Raw genomic sequence first — 22,946 nt, 5'->3', positions numbered from 1 at the left:
ATCTTGATCATTGGATTCCTTGACCTTTGGACTGTCTGACCCTGCTGGGACTGCTGTTTGCCCAACCTGACTCTGGATATTGACTCTGTCTCAGGCAAGACTCTCATGGTTGGCTGGCCTGCCACTCCCCTGAGCTCTGCTCCTTGTGTGCTCAGCACAGGACGATGACACACAACTGGAGTGAGTGCTGTAGGCTTCCCAGAGGCATCTGGTTCACCACTGCGGCAACAGAATGATGGACTCTTTGGCCTGATCTATCAGGGCTCTTATGTTCTTAACACTTCTCAACTTGGCTTTTGTAAGTGGATTGTGGAAGGGTGTTTAGCCTCTGACACTATCCACCAGGGGTTTCCCACCTCAATTCCCTTCTGTTCATTCCAACAAAGGCTTGTCGAGGAGAAATTCCCAATAGATGGTGCCCCGTCTGAGCTGCAGAGGGGAACGTTGCTGAAACTTATTCAAGCACCAAGCTAGCTACTTTAGGAAAACCCAACATGAATCAGCTTGCTGCCCTCCACCAGTTCAGAGACCCTAAACTTTCAGGAGTTTGACAAGTCAAGAGATGAGTGCTGGGTTTCTGTTTCAGAAGCTGTCATCGTTCCTCCTTTTATTATCCCTCCTCCACCTTCCCAAATGTGAGGAACTGCAAAGCCCTTCAGTTGTTTATGGCTGCATCCTACCCCTCCATTTCCTCCCTCTTCTCTGAGTAATGAAGTGAGAGACCACCAGAGTCACCCACAGCCCCTCGCTGTTCCCATTTCCTGTTCACATCGCCCAGTGACGCATCACTTCACTGCATGCTATAATTACCGCTTCTATAAAATGCAACTTTTTAAAGTGAGGGCAAATCAGTCTGTCCAAGGCAGTTCATGTGGTGTAGACTAGAGTAGGGCTTTCTAGTATGGCGCAGCCAAGGCCATAAAAATGGTGGGCATGAGCAGTTGGGACAGCAAGTAAGCCTGGCAGAAGGTGCTTCTCAAACCTGGACTGTCCTTCAGGAGAATGAGGTGATTCTGATGATGGGGGCAAGTGGTAGAATGTAATATACCCCTGGGCACCTACCTATAACATTGAAATTATAGTCTGTCATACTGCTGCATGTGTAGGCCAGGCCTAAGTCAGGAAAGAACTCTCTTAAGAGAGAACGGTGCCATGTCATATCTCAGAGGCATTGTTTGTTGTTGTTTAGTCATGTCCGACTCTTCGTGACCCCATGGACCAGAGCATGCCAGGCACTCCTGTCTTCCACTGCCTCCTGCAGTTTGGTCAAACTCATGCTGGTAGCTTTGAGAACACTGTCCAACCATCTCTTCCTCTGTCGTCCCCTTCTCCTTGTGCCCTCCACCTTTCTCAGAGACATATTAACCCTCCAAAACAGTATAAAATAATTGGTGCATCATTCTATCTTCTGAAAATATAAACATACAAACTGTCCCATAATACATTTGTTAATCTTTAAGATGTCACAAGATGGTTATTTTTGGCACAACAGACTAATGTGACTACCCCACTCAAAATCCCACTGTTTGTGTCTAACAATTAGAAAATACAGGAACATTTAATGAAGCAATTGTCAACATCATGGGTTTATAGGCAACTTGAGATCAGAGATGGGGAAATCTGAGGTCCAGAAGAAGAAGAAGAAGAAGAAGAAGAAGAAGAAGAAGAAGAAGAAGAGGAGGAGGAGGAGGAGGAGGAGGAGGAGTTTGGATTTGATATCCCGCTTTATCACTACCTGAAGGAGTCTCAAAGTGGCTAACATTCTCCTTTCCCTTCCTCCCCCACACCAATCACTCTATGAGGTGAGTGGGGCTGAGAGACTTCAAAGAAGTGTGACTAGCCCAAGGTCACCCAGCAGCTGCATGTGGAGGAGCAGGGATGCAAACCCGGTTCACCAGATTACGATCTTGCTGGACTACAACGCCTATAAACCCCAGCCACTGGACATAATATAAGAAGACCTCTGTGGATCAGGCCAGCATCTGGTTCTCATACTGGCCAACCAGAGGTCAACTGGAGGCCTAAAAGCAGGTCCTGGGTGCAACAGCAACTTTCCCCACTTCTTTTCAGTGCCTACTGATGACCTTCCTCTTCCAACAAGCCTTTCATACCCCTTAACTGCCCCAGTTTTGCCCTCACAGCTTCTGACTTGAAACATCCTGATTTCAAGGCTTTGTTTCCCTCCCTCACAGCGCCGCACTGGCAGCAAGTGAGAGAGAGAGAAAGCAGTGGCAGATCACAGAGCCCACATGGGGCCTGACTCTCCAAAGTAGGTGGTTTGGATCTGATCATCACCCATCCTGCCTCTCTGCCCCTCAAAACATGGCAGCTGGCTCCAAGCTTAGCAGCGCAGTCTGATGTCATTCACCAAGGTGCCACTGGGAGCCATAGGCAGAGAGACTGAGAGAGAGGCTTAAAGGGCCGTGGTGCAGATTGGAAATAGCAGCGGTGGTGGGTGAGTCTTCAGCAGCTTGCAGGATCGGGGAGAGGTCTAGGGTCCCACCCAGTAACATGTGAGGTGATGAAGGGGTGGCAGTAGCACCTTTGGGCATGTACAGAGTGGGCGCACATGTATCTCCCTCCCATCCTGCTTTTTCCCAAACCAAAAATACCTTGCATTCCTCAGACAAAAATATCCCAACTTTCATCTGAAAGATTTTGGAGGGTATGGCCTTCTAAGCAGAGACTGTGGCTAAATATTTTGCTGCTGCATGTGAAACTTGGGCCAGGGACTCGTTTTACAAACTTAGAATTTTGTTCTATACACCTGGCATTTTGCATTGCGATACAGTTATTAGAAATTCTGCCTTTACGTTTCTCTATCTTGTTTCGTTTGGTACTTGTTATGTACTGAAGTTCTCACCCTGGGCCAGCAGGGAGATACTGTAGATAGTTATGCAAATGAAGGATTGAAAGTGACGTTCAGTGATTGGATGGCTACTGTAGATAGTTATGCAAATGAAGGATCGAAAGAGACATTCAGTGATTGGATAGTATTAGAAAGTTGCTAAAGTTACGTTGTACTGGAGCTCTATATAAGCAGGCTGACTGAGCCCTTCAGTTCAGTTATGTTCTGGCCTCTGAATAAAGAAGAGCTGTTTGAAGAATTGCTGTGTCATCTGATATGTTCACCCACAACTTAACAGTACTGTTCTGTATATCTGTGCAAAGTTCCTTTTTTTCTGGAACAGTAAAAACAAAACAAATTCCTTCTGGAACAGTAGTCATTGACCATATTCAAGAGATGGGTTGCTTGGGCAGAGATCTTCCCCAGTCGGAATTGTGTTGAGATGTTTTTATCGTTTGTGTGTTTGCTGCCCTGGCCCCCTTTGGGAGGAAGGGGTGGGCCGTAAATTTAATAAACAATCATAAATAAGTGTTCGAAGAAAGACACTGAACGGAGCTAGAATTTCTCTATACACATCTGCCTAGGGGATTTTTACTTCAACTCCCTAGATCAAGGCTACTTTCACAGGCACAGGAATATACTGAGAACAGCCAGCATTCCCAGCACCACATTTTCTCTCTCTCTCTCTCTCTCTCACACACACACACACATACACACACACACACACACACACACACACACTTCCTGGAATGATGCTCAGCCCAGGATACTGCAAATGGATGCCAGAAATTAAGCCTGGTTGTCTACAGACCTGCTGCTGCTGCCAGTGGCAAAAGGGCTGCAGGAAAAGAAGCCTTGCTGTCACAACTGCTAACAGTGAGCCTAGCCCCTGATTGAGCTGTTGGGGGAATTTATCTCCCCGCCCTGAAAAAATTATGTGAAATTCCCGCTGACCAACAGGGCTGAGAGTTTTGAGAAGCCATTTGTGCCAGTGCTCACGTAACAAACAATAGTGTGTGGTTTTGTGTGTGTGTGTGTGTGTGTGTGTGTGTGTGTAATGGTGAGTCCACCAGTTTCTCAGGAAAGGCAGAGAACTGTTTGTGAATTTGAATACATTTCTTAGAAAGTTCAGTGGAACAGAGTAGAGGTTCTGTGGTCGGGCTTGGTGAGCTGTTGTTACAGGTGGAGGCCTTATGATGAGTCAGACCCACTGGCCCATCTAACTTGATACTGTGTACACTGACTGGCAGCTGCACTCCATATTCACTGTGATTATGCAGAAAATTCACACAAATATCCACAAGGTGGCACTGTGGAGCACCACTTGCCTCATTACAAATTTTTTATCTATTTATTTTCTGTTGAATTCAAGCTGCTGAGAGCATTTTCCAATTCTCCATCAATCCTAGAAATTTGCCTTTAGAATATTTTTTTTATATTCTAAACAAAGAAGAACATCCCTGGGTCCTGAATGTGACACGTATAAAATGCTCCATCTGCACTATGCATTGAAAGCAGCATCCTACCACTTTAAGCAGCCATGGCTCCCCCCCCCAAAGGATTCTGGGAACTGTCGTTTGTTAAGTGCACTGAGAGTGGTTACGAGACCCCCCCCCCTCACAGAGCTGCCATTCTCGGAGTTGGGTTCACAGTCAATCCCTCATCCTAGGTAACTATGAAAACTTTAGCCCTGTGAGGGGAATACAGTGTATCCTAAAAACTCTCAGCACCCTTAATCAACTACAGTTCCCAGTTCTGTGGGGAGGGGCTCGTGGAGGGTCAGTGGAGAGAATGAGTGATAAATGTCCCTCTTTTCATTTGAGGAATGTTGGAGGTTATGCAAGAAAAGGCTGTCTAGTGTCACTGCTGCTATTCGCATGAGCAATAGAGCCTGTAGCCTCTTAGACGTGAACCAGAGATACAGGGTACAGTGGAACCTTGGTTCTTGGACTTAATCTGTTCCAGAAGTCCGTTTGACTCCCAAAACCATTTGAAAACCAAGGTGCAGCTTCTGATTGGCTGCAGGAGCTTCCTGCACTCAAGTGGAAGCCGCATCTGACGCTCAGCTTCCGAAAAATGTTCGGAAACTAGAACACTTATGGCATGGGTAGGCAAACCGGATCCGGCCCAATCGCCTTCTAAATCCGGCCCACGGTTGGTTGGTCTGGGAATCAGCGTGCTTTTACATGAGTAGAATGTGTGCTTTTATTTAAAATGCATCTCTGGGTTAATTGTGGGGCATATTATTATTTTTTAAAATATAGTCTGGCCCCCCACAAGGTCTGAGGGACAGTGGACCAGCCTCCTGATGAAAAGGTTTGCTGACCCCTGACTTACGGCGTTCGGGAGCTGATTTGTTTGTCAACTAAGCTGTTCGAGAAACAAGGTTCCACTGCACTGGGTTAAGAAACGGTCAAATTAATATAGCATTGCCTGTGGGTGATATAATGTCATCTCGGGAAAACCCAATACTATTGCAGTGTTGTGATTTTAATGTTATAGAAGCTTTTGGGCCTGTTTCTGAGTGTGATGAGAAGAAAAACAAAACAGAGGTTATTGCAATCAACCTTGATGCACAGGATAAACTACAGATCACGCAACCATATGAGTTAGTTACCAAAAAAGCAGTAAAGTGCCTTGGGGTTAAGCTGGTAGATGATGTCAATAAAATTGGGAAGATCAATTATGATCCTCTGGGATAGGCGGCAAAGTCTGATATAGATAGGCAGAGTAAGCTGCAGTTATCTTGGTTAGCCAGGATTAATGCAATAAAGATGAGAATATTACAGAGATTTTTTATTTTTGTTTATTACATTACCCCTGCTGGTTGGCTCGAGAGAGCTGAAAAGCTGGGAGAAAAGTCTTGAGAATTTTATTTGGCAAGATAAGCATCCTACAGCAGATAGTAACAGCATGCATACATCAAAACGGAAAGGAGGGCTCGCAGTCCTGATTCTAGCTAGATATTGCGAAGCAGCACAGCTATTGCAGCTGAAGTTACGGATTTCCCAGAAGAAAGAGGAAGACCTGCATCAGTAAGATAGCTATTTATAGATTTTCCCCTCCAGCAAAACTAATGTGGGTATAAAGGAAGGATGGAGGGGAGGAGCAGGGAGGGTGAAAAGCCCCATAGTTCCTTAGAAATTAATAAAAAAAAAAGGGATAAGTATGAAACAAAACTGAGTTCTTACATTTCATCCATGACATGGTGATTTGGCATTGCAGCTTTATTAGGAGAAATCGGATTTCTCGGATTGGTTGAGAAATGGGATGTTGTGCTGTGGTGAGTTTATTCCAGATGGATGTCTATTAACAAGACATGAAATATCTTTAAGTCCAGGGAGGTTTGCTACCATCCTGGCATCGATATTTTCAAATGATGGTTTTCTTAATGGAGCTGCTGAGGCCTAGGTTGTCCCCCAGGCTGAAGACAGCATGGAAGAAGAGTATCAAAGCTGATACAAAGGGATCTGTTTCAAGAAACTATTAGGTCTTGATGGATACAAGAGAGTGAAATAGTCTGTGGACTGAGAAGGGAAAGAGAACTAGGGAGGAATATCAGAGAGCCATTCTGGAATGAAGTGTGGAACCAAGTAGATAACTTATCTTTATCAATTAAAATAACATGGTATCAGCTGCTATTGAAATGGTATCTAATGCCAGCAGGATGGAAAAGAATTTACAGAGCTGACAACTTTAAGTGTCGGAAATGCCAGGCAGACTACACACAGCAATGCGCACGTGCAGTGAAAACGTCCGTCTGTAACAAATTATCGGAGAAAACCCCTGCAATGTGTTCCAGATATAATTGGCTTTTGTAATAGGGCCCACAATATTGCTGATCCTGTTGATAAAAGACAAATACTTTCAGTTTCTATCTTAAGAACAGCTGCAGAAATCATTTGGGCTGGAAAATGGATGGGCAGGACCGGTTCTTGAAATGTATTGAACTGGCAGCTATGGATAAACTGTCAGAATCTGTTTGGAAGAAGGAATTGTACAAGGGGCAATCTTGAATGTTCTGAGGGATGGTACTGTTCTGCAGCCTATTAGAATGAGCTATATGGAAAGGAAAGGCCTGGAATAGACTTGCTTACAATAAAATTCAATACAGTAACAGTGCAATGCCACACTATCCTTGCATACTTGGAAATGCATCTTGTTGCTTTCCCATGGGGCTGACTTCCATTTTAAGCGTGCATGAAATGTCAGCCATAACTAAACCGTAAACATATTAAGCTACTTGTTTTTGGGTTCTGACAGTCATGTATTGATTTGGACAGAGATGACTTGGCTGCTCCATCCTCTGGTAGATAACCTCCAAACTGGGCTCGGTTCAAGGTGCCCCAATTGGTCTTTAAAGCTCTAAACATCTTTGACCCCAGGTAACTGAAAGACTGCCTCCTTCTCCACAGACCTTCTCAAGTGTTAAGATCAGCAGAGGAGGCTCTCTGGGCAAATCACAGCATTCCCCTTTTTTAATACAGTGGTACCTCAGTGGTACCTTGAGCGAGATGAGTGCGCAACCCTAGAGTTGGTCAAGACTGGCCCTGATGGGCAGGGGTACCTTTACCTTTACCTTTTACCTCAGGGTAAGTACTTAATTCGTTCCGGAGGTCCGTACTTAACCTGAAACTATTTCTGGGTTAGCGGAGTCTGTAACCTGAAGCGTATGTAACCTGAAGCGTATGTAACCCAAGGTACCACTTGTATACAGTGTGGAGGTGACCCAGTGCCCTTTGTCCCCAAAGGAGCAGCTTGACTTTGGGAAATCACTGCTCTAAAATGACACATTTTGAAGCGTATGTAACCTGAAGTGTATGTAACCTGAGGTACCACTGTAATAATAATAATGATAATGATAATGATAATGATAATGATAATGATAATGATAATGATAATGATAATGATAATGATAATAGCAGAGCAGAGCAGAGCAGACTTGCCCAGGAGGCTTGGTGAGGCTACTGCCTTGGGTGGCAAATTTGGGACAGCTGGGAGGGGCAACAGATTGGGCCTGCAAGGAGCATGCCACTTGCCATCTCCTGCATTTTCCTCCTCCTCTTTTGCTTCCAACTTCTCTGCTGCCACCCTGCCTCCTCCTCCTCCTCCTCCAATGATGATGACAGTGACTCTGCCACTGCCTCCAGACCTCCTTTTTCGCCTCCTTTTTTTTTCTCAGGAGGTGGCAGGTAGGTGGGAGAGAGGACAGCAATGGCGGGGTAACCAACAATGTTGGAGGCAGTGGCATAATTTTCCCTCCAGTGGCAAATGTGCTGGACCAGCCTTGGATCAAATCTATGCTTCCAGGTGGCATAAGAAAGCTGCAGAGATAGTGCAGGATAGTGCACACCCCGGAAATGATCTCTTTCAGTTTCTGCCTTCTGGAAGAAGGTACAGGGTTATAAAGACTATGACTAGCCGTCTGAGAAACAGTTTCTATCCAAATGCGATTTTGGTTTTAAACGCAGTGTAAGGTAGTCTCTATGGGAGTATATTGTCTTTAATTATGGGGTATCAGAGTTTTTAGGGGGGTTAACCATGCTGGGATAGCTGGGATAGCAGGCTTATTGGTTTTTGAATGTCTGATGTAGATTTTTTCAATTTCGTTGTTCTGTATGGGACAATGACAATAAAGATTATTGTATCGTATTGTATCGGAAGCATTGTTCCACTTAACAAATATTAAAATGAAATATTGTGCATATATATATAAAATTATATGAAACCAGAATGAATAAAAACAAAGTGAAAATTCAGAACCTCCCTCGCGAAACACGGCATTCTCTCTTAAAGGTTTTTTTGCCTTCAGCCTCCCCTCCACAATATTTCTGGCTCTGTGGCCGCACTGCATGCTCCCCTTTTTAAAAAGGGTGTTATTTCTAGACAGGTGGGAAGGAGGCGTGCTTCTCTTGAAAGGGGCTGTGCAACCACTTCCTCTCGCTAGTATAAACTGAAGCTTTGCTTCCTCTTCATGAGCTCAAAAGTTCCTTTGTGAGACGGCTGCGTTGTGTCAGAAGCAGCAGAGGAAGGTGGCGGAGGAAGGGAAAGGGTCTGGTGCCCCACAAGGGCTGGAGATGGGTCTGAGACTACAGAAAGGTAAGTGGCAGATTCCTTAAGAAGCCTTGGGTTTTTGGGGAGGGTGTAATCGCTTTGTTGACTGTTCTGGGGTGTAAACAGTCCCCTTTAGACGCAAAATAATTGCTTCAGCTTTTTCCCAGAGAAGGCTTCTTATTAACAACTGCAAGGCAGGCAATTCAACAGGTGACACTTTTCCTAAGCATGGGCTAAAAAGTTTCATTAGTTGAATTTCTGCCTGCTTTTGCTGATGTTAAAGAGCACAGAAGCCGACTTTCACCGTAAAAACTTGCTAAAGGAAGAGCTAAACCAATGGTAATCTGGCAATCTGGCATCTGTCCATGGGATTATGTCAACGCAAATAAACAGAAGCTAAATATGGCACAAGCTTTTCTCCAGCTCTGGAATAGACCTTGATTTTCTACTAGAAACACAGCCATAAACATTTTTGCCTTCCCTATGTGTGGTCCTGAGCGTGGCAATTTCAAGCTTATTAATTTTGCTACTGATGTGTTAGGACTACTGGATGCACCTAAATATTTGTATCAGCACTATTACTTACCTGCAATACTTGCACTCAGAAATCCATAAATAAACAGAGAGAGAGAGAGAGAGAGAGAGAGAGAGAGAGAGAGAGAGAGAGAGAGCACAGAAGCCCTGCCAGAAAGGAAAGATTAGCAATCCTCACTGGCAAGCCTTCTTAAAAGATGGATTTGGTATACTGTAACGTTTAACAATTAGAAGTGGGCTCTCTCTCCAAGAGAAGATCATTGTGGAACTGGGCTTTTCGATTAGACCTATACTGCCTTGAGCTCAGTGCAGTATTTATGCCCATGCTGTGCTGGAGTTGCCCTCTTGGCATGCTAAGGGTATGGCTACATTTTGCAATTAGAGATGCAAGGGGGAGTATTATATCCCCCCCCCCCTTGGCATGGAAATAAAGGGACGTGGGAAACTGACTCAGCAACCCTAAGAAATGCTTATTCAGAGGTTCCAGTCCCCGGTAAGAGCATTTGAGGTCGCAGGCCTACTCTGCTGGAGGGTGAAGTCACTGTAACAAGAGCTAGGAAACAAAAGCGATGGCGTTCTTCAGAGGTGCCGTCTACTTTCCACCCGTCACGTTTTCATGTGACTCAGCTAGGGTGCCACACACTCCGGTGGTCTCTAAAGAGTGATTGCCTGGTCCTGTCAATCTGGTTCTTCTCCACGCTTTTGAAGGGACATGCAGTGGTGATTCACTGACATGCAGACACTCTGCCATCCCCCTCCTTTGCAGCTGTGTCTGTTATGGGTCACATCCACACCATACATTCAAAGCACATGACTCCACCCCCCCCCCAAAAAAAAGAATCATTCGATCTGTTGTTTACTCCCCAGGGAGCTAAAATCCCCTGCACCCTTCAGAAACTACCGTTCCCATGATTCTTTGAGGGAGGGAGTTGTGTACTTGAAATATACAGTGTGGAGGTGATCCAGTGCCCTTTGTCCCCAAAGGAGCAGGTTGACTTTGGGAAATCGCTGCTCTAAAATGACACATTTATAGTTAGATCAGGAGACTGATCTACACTCTCACATGTCACCATGCCAGGGTAAAGGTAAAGGGCCCCCTGACCATTAGGTCCAGTCGTGGCCGGCTCTGGAATTGCGGTGCTCATCTCGCTTTATTGGCCGAGGGGGCCAGTGTACAGCTTCCGGGTCATGTGGCCAGCATGACTAAGCCGCTTCTGGCGAACCAGAGCAGTGCACAGAAACGCCGTTTACCTTCCTGCCAGAGTGGTACCTATTTATCTACTTGCACTTTGACGTGCTTTCGAACTGCTAGGTTGGCAGGAGCTGGGACCGAGCAATGGGAGCTCACCCCGTTGCGGGGATTCGAACCGCCAACCTTCTGATTGGCAAGTCCTAGGCTCTGTGGTTTAACCCACAGCACCACCCGCTTCCCTCCATGCCAGGGTACTGTTTCATAAATAAATAAACAGGCCTACTGCGGGAGGGTATTTGTGCTTGGGCTCCTAAAACTAGCAGATCAGAACGCAACTGCATTTGCCAGACAGGTGTGTTTACCTGCCGTACACAATTTCAAGTGGCACCAGCCCCGTAGGGAGCCCAGTCCGGCGTAAGAGAAGGAGCCTCTTTGCGCAAGCCACATTATGCAACATGAATTGCATCATTCTGACTCATGGCTTTCAGTGCTAAAATTAGAAGCACTGTGGTACCTTGGTACTCGAACGGCTTAGATCCCGAACAAATCAGCTCCCAAACACCGCAAACCCAGAAGTAAGTGTTCCGGTATGCAAACGTTTTTCAGAAGCCGAACGTCTGACGCTGCTTCCGCTTGAGTGCAGGAAACTCCTGCAGCCAATCAGAAGCTGCGCCTTGGTTTTCGAATAGTTTCGGGAGTCAAACGGACTCCCAGATCAGATTAAGATCGAGAACCAAGGTACCACTCGCCAGAGTATGTCTCGCCAGAGTGGTGCATGCTCTAGTTATCTCCCGCTTGTACTATTGCAATGCGCTCTACGTGGGGCTACCTTTGAAGGTGACTCGGAAACTACAACTAATCCAGAATGCGGCAGCTAGACTGGTGACTGGGGGCAGCCGCCGAGACCACATAACACCGGTCTTGAAAGACCTACATTGGCTCCCAGTACGTTTCCGAGCACAATTCAAAGTGCTGGTGTTGACCTTTAAAGCCCTAAACGGCCTCGGCCCAGTATACCTGAAGGAGCGTCTCCACCCCCATCGTTCTGCCCGGACGCTGAGGTCCAGCCCCGAGGGCCTTCTGGCGGTTCCCTCATTACGAGAAGCAAAGCTACAGGGAACCAGGCAGAGGGCCTTCTCGGTAGTGGCACCCGCCTTGTGGAACGCCCTCCCATCAGATGTCAAAGCGATAAATAACTACCTGACATTCAGAAGACATCTTAAGGCAGCCCTGTTCAGGGAAGTTTTTAATCTGTGATATTTTAGTGTATTTCTGGTTTTTATGGAAGCCGCCCAGAGTGGCTGGGGAAACCCAGCCAGATGGGCGGGGTACAAATAATAAATTATTATTATTATTATTATTATTATTATTATTATTATTATTATACCACTGTAGTCGGGGGGAGGCTGTCCTTTCCTGGTGCCCCCTCACTATGCTTTTAAAAAAGATTATTTGGGGCGGTACCTTTTGGCTATAATCGGTAAGTGTCTGGGGTTTGCCATAAGCTGATTTCTACTCCGATTACACCCAGTTAAGTTAATGAACCAAATATCATCATTCCCATTAATTTCAGTGGATCTCCTCTGAGTATTGGATACAACCCTGGGTGTGAACCTAGTATATTTATTTCATTAAGGACCCTCTACCTCCCTCCTGCTCCAATCACAAGTTGAAAAAGCTGCTGCTGTACCTTTAACGAGCAGCTTGATGTGTGCAGGTATTCAGGAGTTACTGTGTTGTGAAAAGCTTCAGGCTCTGTCACCTGCCATCCAGCAAAGTGTTGCCAAAGGCGTAAGAACAGATTGGGCTATTGTGTTTGAGTGTCCTACTTTTTGGGCAACTTGGCAACTAACACGCGCAAGGAGCGATGCTGCAGTAAGGACCCTGGATGTTGTTAGTCTCGGGATGCCCTCGGCTCAGCCAGGATGGCCGTCAGTGGTGGGTTGATGGAGTCTGGCAACATCTAAAGACCCACAGATTTCCCCACCCCCTGGACCACTTGTGTATTTGTATCACAGCTGTCGGCAGACACAGGAAGAGAGCTGCATCAGCAAAGGATGCAAGCGTAGGCCGTTGGTGTTCCATTGATTGGGAGGGGGAGAAACAAAAGAGCCAGGATGCCTGGGTTCCTGCTCCTCTTGTTTCAGAAGGCTACTGGGCAGAGTCAGCCCCTTGAGGTGGGTGGCTTCCCCCAGATGTCTCCCTCTCTCTCTCTCTCTCTCTCTCTCTCACACACACACACACACACACACACACCATCTCAAGAGATCGAACCATCTGGCCGCTTCCAAGAAGACAGGAAACAATCTGGGGTTTCCCAGTGACGCGTCGCTGGGGATTCCATTCTGCACGCGGCCTCTTTACTTTGCTGAGTGCGGGGGCTGATCACACATGGCCACACACAGCAGAACGCTTTGTCTCTTTCCTGCCACCGGGGGCAGGGGGGCGATGGTAGTCCCTTGGCCAGAAAAAGAAGAAAGCACTGGGCTCAGAGCCAGGCCCAGATGTCTGCCGGTCTGCTGGTTAACCAGAGACTCGGAATCCCCATGTCCTCCGGCTTCCCCATGAAAGCCCCTTGCGCTCTCGGGGTTAAGTCTGGGTCTCTGGGGTTTTGACTCCTCTGTCCGCACCAAGTGGGTGGAAGTTCTTCTCGCAAACCACAGGTGGTCCCTCTGTGCCAATTGCAACACCATCGTTCAAAGAATTGTAGAGTTGGAAGGGACCACGAGGGTCATCTAGTCCAACCCCCTGCAATTCAGGAATCTTTTGCTCAACGTGGGGCTCGAACCCACAAACCTGAGATTAACAGTCTCATGCTCTACCAATTGAGCTATCCAAGGGAATCTGTTGTTTCACAGATGCCCTGTAGGTTAGAAAAGTAATGTGGAATGGAAGAAAACTGGGTAGAACCCATTGTCCTTGATGGGCTGGTTTTCTTTCTGCAGAAGTTTCCTCCCTCACACAACAGCAGTCAAAATTCACAATTGTTACCTAGTTTCCATCACCCCTGGCCATGCTGGCTGAGGCTGAAGGCTGGATATACACCTAGATTTGCAGCACATTTAAATATTTATGCCACCTTTACTCCAAGGAGCTAAGACTGGGGAAAAAATAGTTCTTCCCCCCACCCTTGCTCCACTAGGCTGTGACACAGTGACTGAAGTAAGGTCATCCAGGGAGTTTGCTGGCTGAGTAAGGATTTTAACCCTCGTCCTCACGTCCATATCTAACGCACTAACCATCAAAGTGCTAGACAAAGGGGAGATAGGTAGATTCTCATTAATACAGAAGCAAAATCAACTAATTAATGATACTCTATCTAATGAGAATCTCCCTAGTTCACACTTGATGTACAGTATTGGTTCAAGAACTGAAACACAGCTATTGTCTGAAATTCGCATTTCTCTGAATTTTGCGATGGAGTTCTCCAACCAACCAGTGCTTACAAATGTACATATATTGGGGGAAGTGTACATAAAAATGTATATATTAGTGAAAACAATATACAAATTTGCATTATAATAGGGGAGACTGCTTGCAAGACTCTGTATATTAGTCAAAACCTGCATAGAAATATGTGCTTATTAGGGGGGATTTGCACTAAAATGTGTATGAATTTTCCCAATAAATCACAAATTGCTGTAGAACTGAACATGAGATTGGAAAAAGGAGAAACTGAGAAAACCAAAATCAACAGATTCATCCACCCCTATAAGACATACCAGCATGCAGAGGGGCACAGGTTTCCCACCGTAATAAAAGATGCTATATCTATTATATTGACCTCTTGTTCAACCATTTAAGACTAGAGAGAGATTGGCATTTCTTGCATGGGTAGCCTTGATGATACAAGGCAGGCAAGCACTGTGTCTGCAACAGCTGCTTTTGCTAGCAGTTTGCAAACAACATAAAGTTCATTCAGCTGATATTAAAATCTCTTTCAAATAAGGGCTCCTCCAGGTGATCTATTGAATCAGCATTCATATCCATTTGCTTGTTCAAAGCTTGTGCACTGGGTAGCTCACATCTGGTCTTTATTGTGTATGGGTTCTGATTCATTGGTGGGGAGGTGATAAAGAAATGAGCATTCATCCTTACTTGCTTTTGTGATGGTTAAATGAATTCCTGTTTATCATTCTCCCCACACTTCGCAATACACTTTCCCCATCACTTTCCTAACTGCAAAAAAGTCCTCTCTCCCTCTTTCTCTCTTTTTAAAAAGTGGATTTGTTCCGCCAAGGTGACAGAGTGCTTAAACCCACTTGAATTATGCAGACCTACATTTCCAGAATGCACATCAATCCCTCCCGCAAAATTCAGGCAGTCAGGAGGTGACCTTCCGTGTTTTAAGTTGGCACGAAAATAGAAGCAGGTGAAGGTCTCCAGGGAGATTATTCCATAGCTTTGGCACTGCCACTTGATAGTTACTAGCTGAGATGGTTTTCAAAAAGAATTGAGTGAGAGATAGGTCTCCATCAACAGTGATTAGCCAATGATAGCAGTGATCAGCCTTCTCTAGAGGCTGCTTTTGCAGAAGAAGTTACCAAGGAAGGACCTTCTTAACTACTTCTGGGGTGGGGGCACCTAGAGTAGGATAAGGCCACTCGAATGGGCTAATCAATAATATTAAGATTATTTAATGATATAATTTTGACAGCTGCACTGTTGGGAACGCTTCCTAGCATCTACTCTGGATTAACAGTCTGCTAATTGGGGTCAAACTGGGTCATACATTAGCTACATATCTGTGCTCTGCTATGGCCCCAATCCAAATCAGGAGCTCTACATTCCCCATCCGTACAGCAGTGGGTGGAGACAAGGGGAAGGCAGGGAGTTCCATTGAAGTAAGTGAGAGAGATGTGTGCGTTTTTCCCTTTCCTATGCATTCTGCAGCCACAGCAGGGAGCCTGAAAGAGATCAAGACCATAGCTGAGGGCAGGAGGTTAAAGCTTTCTACCATGCCAAGCTCCTAGTCTGGACTAGAAGGCCCAGACTGCTGGTTTGTGTTTTAACAACCCTGTACTTAAGGGCACAGATATGTCGAGCTAGTCAACCCTGGTTCCCCAGATGTTGCTGGGATGGACTACAACCCCCATCATCCATAGCTATCTCACCCAATAGTCAGGGATGATGGGAGCTGTAGTCCACCAACACTGTCCCTCTAGTTTCCTCTGATGGCTCCCAGTTCCAATATAAAGATAGAGGGGTTACTCTACCTCCACCATTCATGATTTACAATGGCGAATTATTGGAGGGCATTTAATCTGGCTCTCACATCTCTGTGTATACCACTTTCAATTCCTTTCCGCTGATTTATTTACCCCTTGAATGAGGCAGGTAGCCCAAGGAGGAGGTGGCAAAGCAGTCTAGATCACATTAGACTGTAGGTGGATGGATCTCCTCTTTTGAACAATGTCAGAGGTGGGGATTCTTTTCCAGCCCAAGGGCCACATTCCCTTCTGAGCAACCTTCCAGGGGCCACATTACAGAGGTGAGCAGAGCCGGGGCAAAACTGGGCAGAGCAATTAAAGCAAATGGTACCTTTGTGCATTAGGTACACAACTCTCTCTGTCCTCCATCCAGGAAGCAAGAGGCAAAATTCATTCAATGGCTCAAAGCCAGGCAAGTAAAAGGTGTGGCTGGAGAGGGGGTGTGGCCTAGGGAAAATTCCAAGGGCCAGATAATGGGGCTTCAAGGGCCACATTTGTTCCCCAGGCTGGAGATTTCCCACTCCTGGTTTATGGAATATTTGCTGCCATATTGGTCCACCATATTTTTTTAAAATTCAAAACACTGGCAAGATAATACTTCTATAAAGACCAAGAAAAGCCTAGTAGGACTCGTTTCCAGCCTGGATGTTTCCTGTGAGTGTGTAGGATAGCTGAAAGTGAAGGGGTATTTGGGGATATGGCAAGAATCCCCAGTCTGGGCCAAGATACAGTTTTCAGAACTGTTGAAGGTGGAATTTCTGAATTAAAAACAAACGTTAATTTCAAGCTCTCAGTTAAGATATCATTTTCAAGAATCTAGGAGATGCTAATTTTTCTTTCATGGTGCATGAGATTGTATGTGTAGGATGGGATTGTGTGCAGGAGGGGCCCCATTTTACTGCCTCCCCATAATGATAGCAACTTGAATTGCTGTAGCAAAAGAGGGATTTCCATCACAAACCTCCGTCTCCCAAATCTAGTACTCTGCTTCTACTATTTATCTAAACCAGCAAAGCTTGCTAGCAGGCCTTGGCGAAGTTCCTAAAGAGACTTGAAGTGGAGCTCTAGGAAAGGCAAAAGGTATGTCCAAGAATGGACTAATTGTTGCCACCCTCAAGTCAAGCAGGAAAGTAGTGTTGCAGAGAAAACTCAATTCGGTAAACATTTAAAGGTGAACTTCTCAAATTTTCACTTTCCAAAACAATAAGAGTATTGAAACCCAGACATCCTTTCTAAATTCGAACTTCCCCAAATTTAGCAATGTATGGGGGATAACCTGCCTCATTTAACCAACATGCTTAAGTCTATTTAATGCATAAAGGGGTTAATACCATAGAGTAAGCTGTCTTGCCAGCTGTCCTTAGCTGTGTTCACTTCCCTTACCTTAGAGGATATAGGTAATCAAGACTATTGTACCTCCTCTCAGTCTACCTGGTGATCTCGGTGTGTGAAGAGGCTAAGCTGGTTGCTCCAGCTTAGGTGAATGGCTTTCACAAGTCAGTCTTGTGTTCCATACCAATAATTTACAAATTTTCACCATTTTGGAACTAAACTAAGTTTTACTGCCTGTGCAACTTTTCCTGAATGTTGTATGGTATGGAAAAGCACATGAATGCGGCCTTTGGAGAGTTTGTAAGTAAACCATTTTAAACTTACCAGATGTGTGGGGTTAGAGGGAAGTTTTGGAACTCGCAGGGACATATTTTAAAGGCCTAAGCCCATATTTCCATGGTTTACTTTATTGCATATTTTATTATGTTTAAATCTCTGCTGGGGTTCTCTCATTGCAGAGTACTTGTCCCAGCCTTGGATCTTGGCATCCAGAATTTCTCCTTTTATACCTATATTTTTCCTTGCACCAACAATGTAGTTCCCCAGCCATGTCATGTGTACATGAATGCATATACTAAGACAAAGTTTGTATTTTAAAAATGCATGTATTTGTGATAATAACATAGGAAAAAATGCATTAATTGGGGGAGATTGGGGGGAAATGCTTATCTTAGGCAAAAATTGCATACAAATATGCATATTTGAGGAAATTTGTGCTAAAATACTGAACCCTTAAAAAAAAAAAGAATCACACAAACTGATGTGGAAATGTGGAGAAATGAACTTTAGGTTGGAAAATAGAGAAACAGAGAGAATCCAAATTGGACATGGGCAAGACATACTGTTCAGACTAGGGACGGAATCCTGGATCTGCAGTACCTGCTCTGACCATTACAAAGGTGGTGCTGCAGCTCGGGAAAGATCAGAACAGTAACTTCTTCCGTCCACAGGGATTTGAAGTGCTGAAACACTGCCTGCGCCCCTGATTCAAATTTCCCAATGCCTGCCTTGCACTGTTTTCCTCTTTCTATAATAAAATTACAAAGGCAGTCTGTTTCCTCCGCCCAACATTAAGTGTTATAGTCCAATGCTCCAACCACTACACCACGCTGTAGACTACAATTCCCATTGTCCTTGGCCATGGGTCACGCTGGCTGAGGCTGGTGGGGGCTGGAGTCCAGCAATAAGAGGAGAGCACTCCTTTGACTTACACACTTGCATCTGCACCAGGGGACTCACCCTGAACCTTGCAGGTTTAGGTCACAGGATCCGGAAAGGAAATGTAGTTGAGTGGAGGAATAGCTCTGACCAGCAGCCCTTGCCGGCTGAGTTTTTCTTCCACATCATTTCCTTCACAGTGTCATGCCTTCCGTCAATGGAAGTGACGGCGCTGCAAGTTGCCTTGTTTTTTTACACCGGCAGCCAGGACAACAACCACAGCACATGCCTTTGAGCTGGCATGCTGCCTGCCATTCCCCTCCTCCTCACATTGCTCTCAGAAGGCTTTTAACAAGGGACTGGGGAGGTGGGGGGTGGCCGCAATATCTGCGTTTGAGCATCACCTGCTCTGGAAAATATCCCTTGTGCGTCGAGAAGGGAAACCACAAGTGACGGAGATGAAAGGCCGAGGTTGGGTCAAAGCAGGATTCATGAGCAGCACAGAGCTGTTATTTTCTGCCAGCAGCCTTGCCCCTGTAGCAGGCAGGGCAAACTCTGAATCATGTCACAGGAGCGCTCAGGAATTTAAGAGGGGCCTTCCGAGACTGTCACTATTTTGCAGGAGGAACCTGAGCATGTACTGGAACTTTAGGTCTCTGTAATAAAAAATTGGATCAAATCGCTCTGTCGCCCGAGCACAAGGCTTCTCAAACTGGGGTCTGCGGACTTCATTCATGTTTCCCCATTAAAGATCCACCTTGATTTTTAACTGTATTTTTATTGCTTCTTTTATTTCTTATATTGATCCCTAATTGCCTTTTTATTGCTTCCTTATCGCTCTATAGTTTTTAATTGCTTCATCGTTCCCTATGTCGCATTTTACAGCTTTGTATTTTGAATTCAGCGGAATTCAGATTGTAATGCAGTGAAATATAGCACATACAAAAGAAAAGAAACAATAGAAATGCAATTAAAAATCACACAGCACTCTGAAATTGCTACAATGGGCAGAAATGGTCCTCTAAGACCCTCAGCGATTATCAATTGGTCCATTGGTCAGGGGGTGGGGAGTTTGTAATTACAAATGTCCTGGTGCATTAATCTGATTTTTTTAAAAAAACAAACATATATTTTGCACTTTGGGAAGGGAAGAGAACATGCACTGAAAAGCGTGAAGTGAAGTAATGAGTAACAGGAAGACGTGTGAAGACCCCAGAAACAAATCAAGATGAATGCAGGATAAATACTCATTGTCCATCCCATAAACAAGTCAGAGCAAATGCTCAAAAAAAGACCCAGCATTCTAGCCGCACTGCAAGTTTTGTGCTAGCGAAATGAGGGTGAATATTGAATATACAGGTTGCCTGGAGGAAAGATTAATTTGCTGTCAAGGCTTGGGTCTGGAATATATTGTTACTGGCACTGCAGATCCGCTGTTCCTTTGTTAGATTGCTGGTAACAGCCCAGAATGGTTTGCTGGTATTTTTTCAATGGGCTGTATGACATGGTCTCCGGGTAGCTAGAAACCTCTCTCCATTTTTGAATGAGAACGAGTTTGGAGGAGGTGGTGCCCCACTGATAAGGCAGCTATGCATGTGAGATAGGGGAGCTGGCTGGTTGGTAAGGACAATGGCCATGTGTATAGGTGACAGACAGACAGACAGAGACACCACATGCAAGAATTTCTGGAAAGCTGAAACGGACAGTCTTTGAAGGATCTGCTTCATAGGAATGTCTAATTTTGCTTTGACATACTCTGCTTCTTCACGTTGATGAATAAAGCAAATACTTCAAGGGCACTTCCGGACTGTTGCTATTCTTGAATGGGATTCAAGCACGTACTAGCAATTTCAGGTTGTGCAATTGTAGTTGAACTGTGCAAGAAAACTGCTTCCCCCAAAGATCTGGGTTTTTATATATATAAAAAAGAAAGGAAAGTGATGGGGAAATGCCCTGGGAGGTGTGAGATAACACTTTCATTGATGTAATGTCATCTAACCTCCCCGCAAACAAATCAGAATGAATGCTCATTGGACAGCCATCATTGTCTAATCCTACAAACAAATCATGACTTCCCCCAAAGGATTCTGGGAGCCGTAGTTCATTAAGAGTACTGGAAAACCCCTATTCCCGTCACAGAGCTACAATTTCCTACAGAATGGATAAGGAAGTCAGACTAGTCTCAAAACCACATTCCCATTGCCTTATACATGGAAAATACGATATGGACAAAAAGCATATACTGCAGTAAAGTGCATGTAAAAATGCATAAATTGGTGAAATAACATACAAATGTATTATATTAAGGGAAACTGGCTCACAAGAAATGTGTGTAGTAGGCAAAATTAGATATTGAAATTTTGTTTGTTAGGAAAAATTCACACTGAAAAGCTGCTGAATTTTCATAAGCTTAAAAAAAAATGCAGGCCAATGTAGAAATGTGGAAATGTGAACTTCAGACTGGAAAAGTGAGAAATGGAGAGAAATAGGCATTGACATATTATTCACACATCTCTGCCCCTGACATGCTGAAATAGTGGAATCAGAGCAGTGTGAGAATTCTGCAGTTGCAATGTGAAAAAGCAGTAATTAGCACTAGGTCCAAAATAGGATTTTTGTTAGTTGCAGGGTAGAGCTACCTTGTCCTGCAATATGCAGTGGAAGCAGAAAGTGGCAAAATAACTCAAGATGTGCTGGTCTGAAAATGTTCACCATCTTTTCTGCAAGAAGTGCAGATACCAGCTTTTCTCAGTGCAAGGTTTGTGCTAGCTGGGTGCAGTTTTGCTATGTGCAGACTATAAACAATTCTGGGGTATGTATGCCATTTAACTTTCCTTTTAGACTTTGTGCAGGGAAGTTGTTGCATCATGAGGAAGATGCTTATCCTTTTCTTGACAGGTTAGCTTTCTGCAAGCAGGGAAGCTTTGCTGTGGGTCTGTTTTCAAGTAGACCAGGGATGGGGAAATGGATTGGATTTGTAGATCAGATTCTTAGCTTCCTCATCCCCAGTCAGGCCAACCTTGACAGGTGTGGTCACCTACCTGTCAATCACCTGACATCCTCTGCCTGGAAAATGCACAGGGCTTTGAAAGAGCCAACATTCAGGTGATTGGCAGGGCCTTCAAACCCCATTTTCAGTAGGAATTTGCAGATTTACCTCCCCTACACCTGACTGATATCATATGTTATATCAAGAGTGGTGTAGTAAGGAGTGCCATTTTAGTTGCTGAGACTTAATTTTTTCAAATTTCTTCAGTGACGGGTCTTACAAATAAGTTTTGGGGTGTGAGAAATTCAGAGCTGTTATTCTTTTTTGTGACTGGACAACATTTAGCTTGAAAGTACGTTTGATGAAGAAGCACATGAGGCTTTCGGGAAGGCAAAGAATTTCAATTTTGTTTTCTGAAAATGTCAGGTAATGCTTAACAATAAGAATAATAGGAATGTAATCTAACTTGGCAAATCATTTTTCATGATTTCTATACAATTTTACACACCTTTTACTTACCAAGCCAAACTAAATTATATTAATTTAACCAAAATATATTTTGAATTCCCAAGTCATGTTACAATGTTTCAGCACCCTTCATTTTTTTGAAATTTCAACATGCCCTAGTGGGGTACGTCAGTATGGCTTGGCAAAAATGGCCCCATGGGCCAAATGGTGAGGCCTGGTGGGGCTAACTAGGCTGTAGCTTCCCCACTGATGAAATAGACCAGGGGTCAGCAACCTTTTTCAGCCGTGGGCTGGTCCATCGTGCCTCAGACCATGTTTTGGGCCAGACTATATTTTTTTGGGGGGGGGGGAATGAATGAATTCCTATGCCCCACAAATAACCCAGAGATGCATTTTAAATAAAAGGACACATTCTACTCATGTAAAAACACGTTGATTCCCAGACCATCCGCAGGCCGGATTGAGAAGGCGATTGGGCTGCATCCGTCCCACAGGCCTTAGGTTGCCTACCCCTGAAATAGACACTCTGAAGGTGGGATGCTTGCATGCTTTTAGGAAATGATCTGATCCTAAGGTAGAGCTGTCCTCCTCTCAATCCTGACAACTCCATTTGCTCTCTCTGCTTTCAGGTTGCAAAGTTCCACGCAGCAGTTTAGCACCCCAGACTGTGCGGGAATTACTGGAACAAAAAAGGCAACAGCAGATGGTCCTTGGCCACAGCACTGGACCCCAGGTGAGTCATCCGCTGAAACCAGTTGCGATTGTTCCTTGCTTCCAGCAGCCCCTTCCAGCTAGATGTCTCCAGGAAACTTCCCAGCAGGACAGCGAGGCAGCAGCCCTCTCCTGCTGCTATTGCTCCCCACAGCAAGCATTCAGTGGCTGTTGCTTCTGAGCATAGAGGTGTCAGGAGCTTGTCCTGCACTTGAGTAGGACCCTGGCAGAGACACATGCCCAACTGGCATGTTCTCTCCCTCCTGGTCAATCGTTTGGGAGCTTCAAAAGCTTTCTTCAGCCTGAACATCACAGCGACCGATGCCAACAGACACCGGCACACTTAGGGATCTGCAGAGTCTTCGCAGTTCGTGTGACAGACCTCAGCAACTGAGCATTTTGGCTAATCTACTTTATTTACATATAAACACACATGGAGCACTGCAACAT

General features: G+C 45.0%; 1 protein-coding gene across 1 annotated transcript in view; it reads left to right on the top strand.

Moving 5' to 3' along the window:
- Positions 1-4,725: 4,725 nt before the first annotated feature.
- Positions 4,726-22,946, top strand: part of NFKBID (NFKB inhibitor delta) — a gene marked incomplete at its 5' end in the record, with an annotated part of 34,536 nt that continues 16,315 nt past the window's right edge. Inside the window, 4 exons of the mRNA XM_081871541.1 lie at positions 4,726-4,773; positions 8,031-8,040; positions 8,828-8,947; positions 22,415-22,518. Coding sequence (XP_081727667.1) covers positions 4,726-4,773; positions 8,031-8,040; positions 8,828-8,947; positions 22,415-22,518 — 282 coding nt within the window. The remainder of the gene's footprint in view (positions 4,774-8,030; positions 8,041-8,827; positions 8,948-22,414; positions 22,519-22,946) is intronic.

Source organism: Podarcis erhardii (assembly GCF_964252035.2).
Source record: "Podarcis erhardii genome assembly, chromosome: 7".
Taxonomy (NCBI): Eukaryota; Metazoa; Chordata; class Lepidosauria; order Squamata; family Lacertidae; genus Podarcis; species Podarcis erhardii.
The sequence above is the reverse complement of the archived record's forward strand: the minus strand, read 5'-3'. Positions and strand labels throughout refer to the sequence as shown.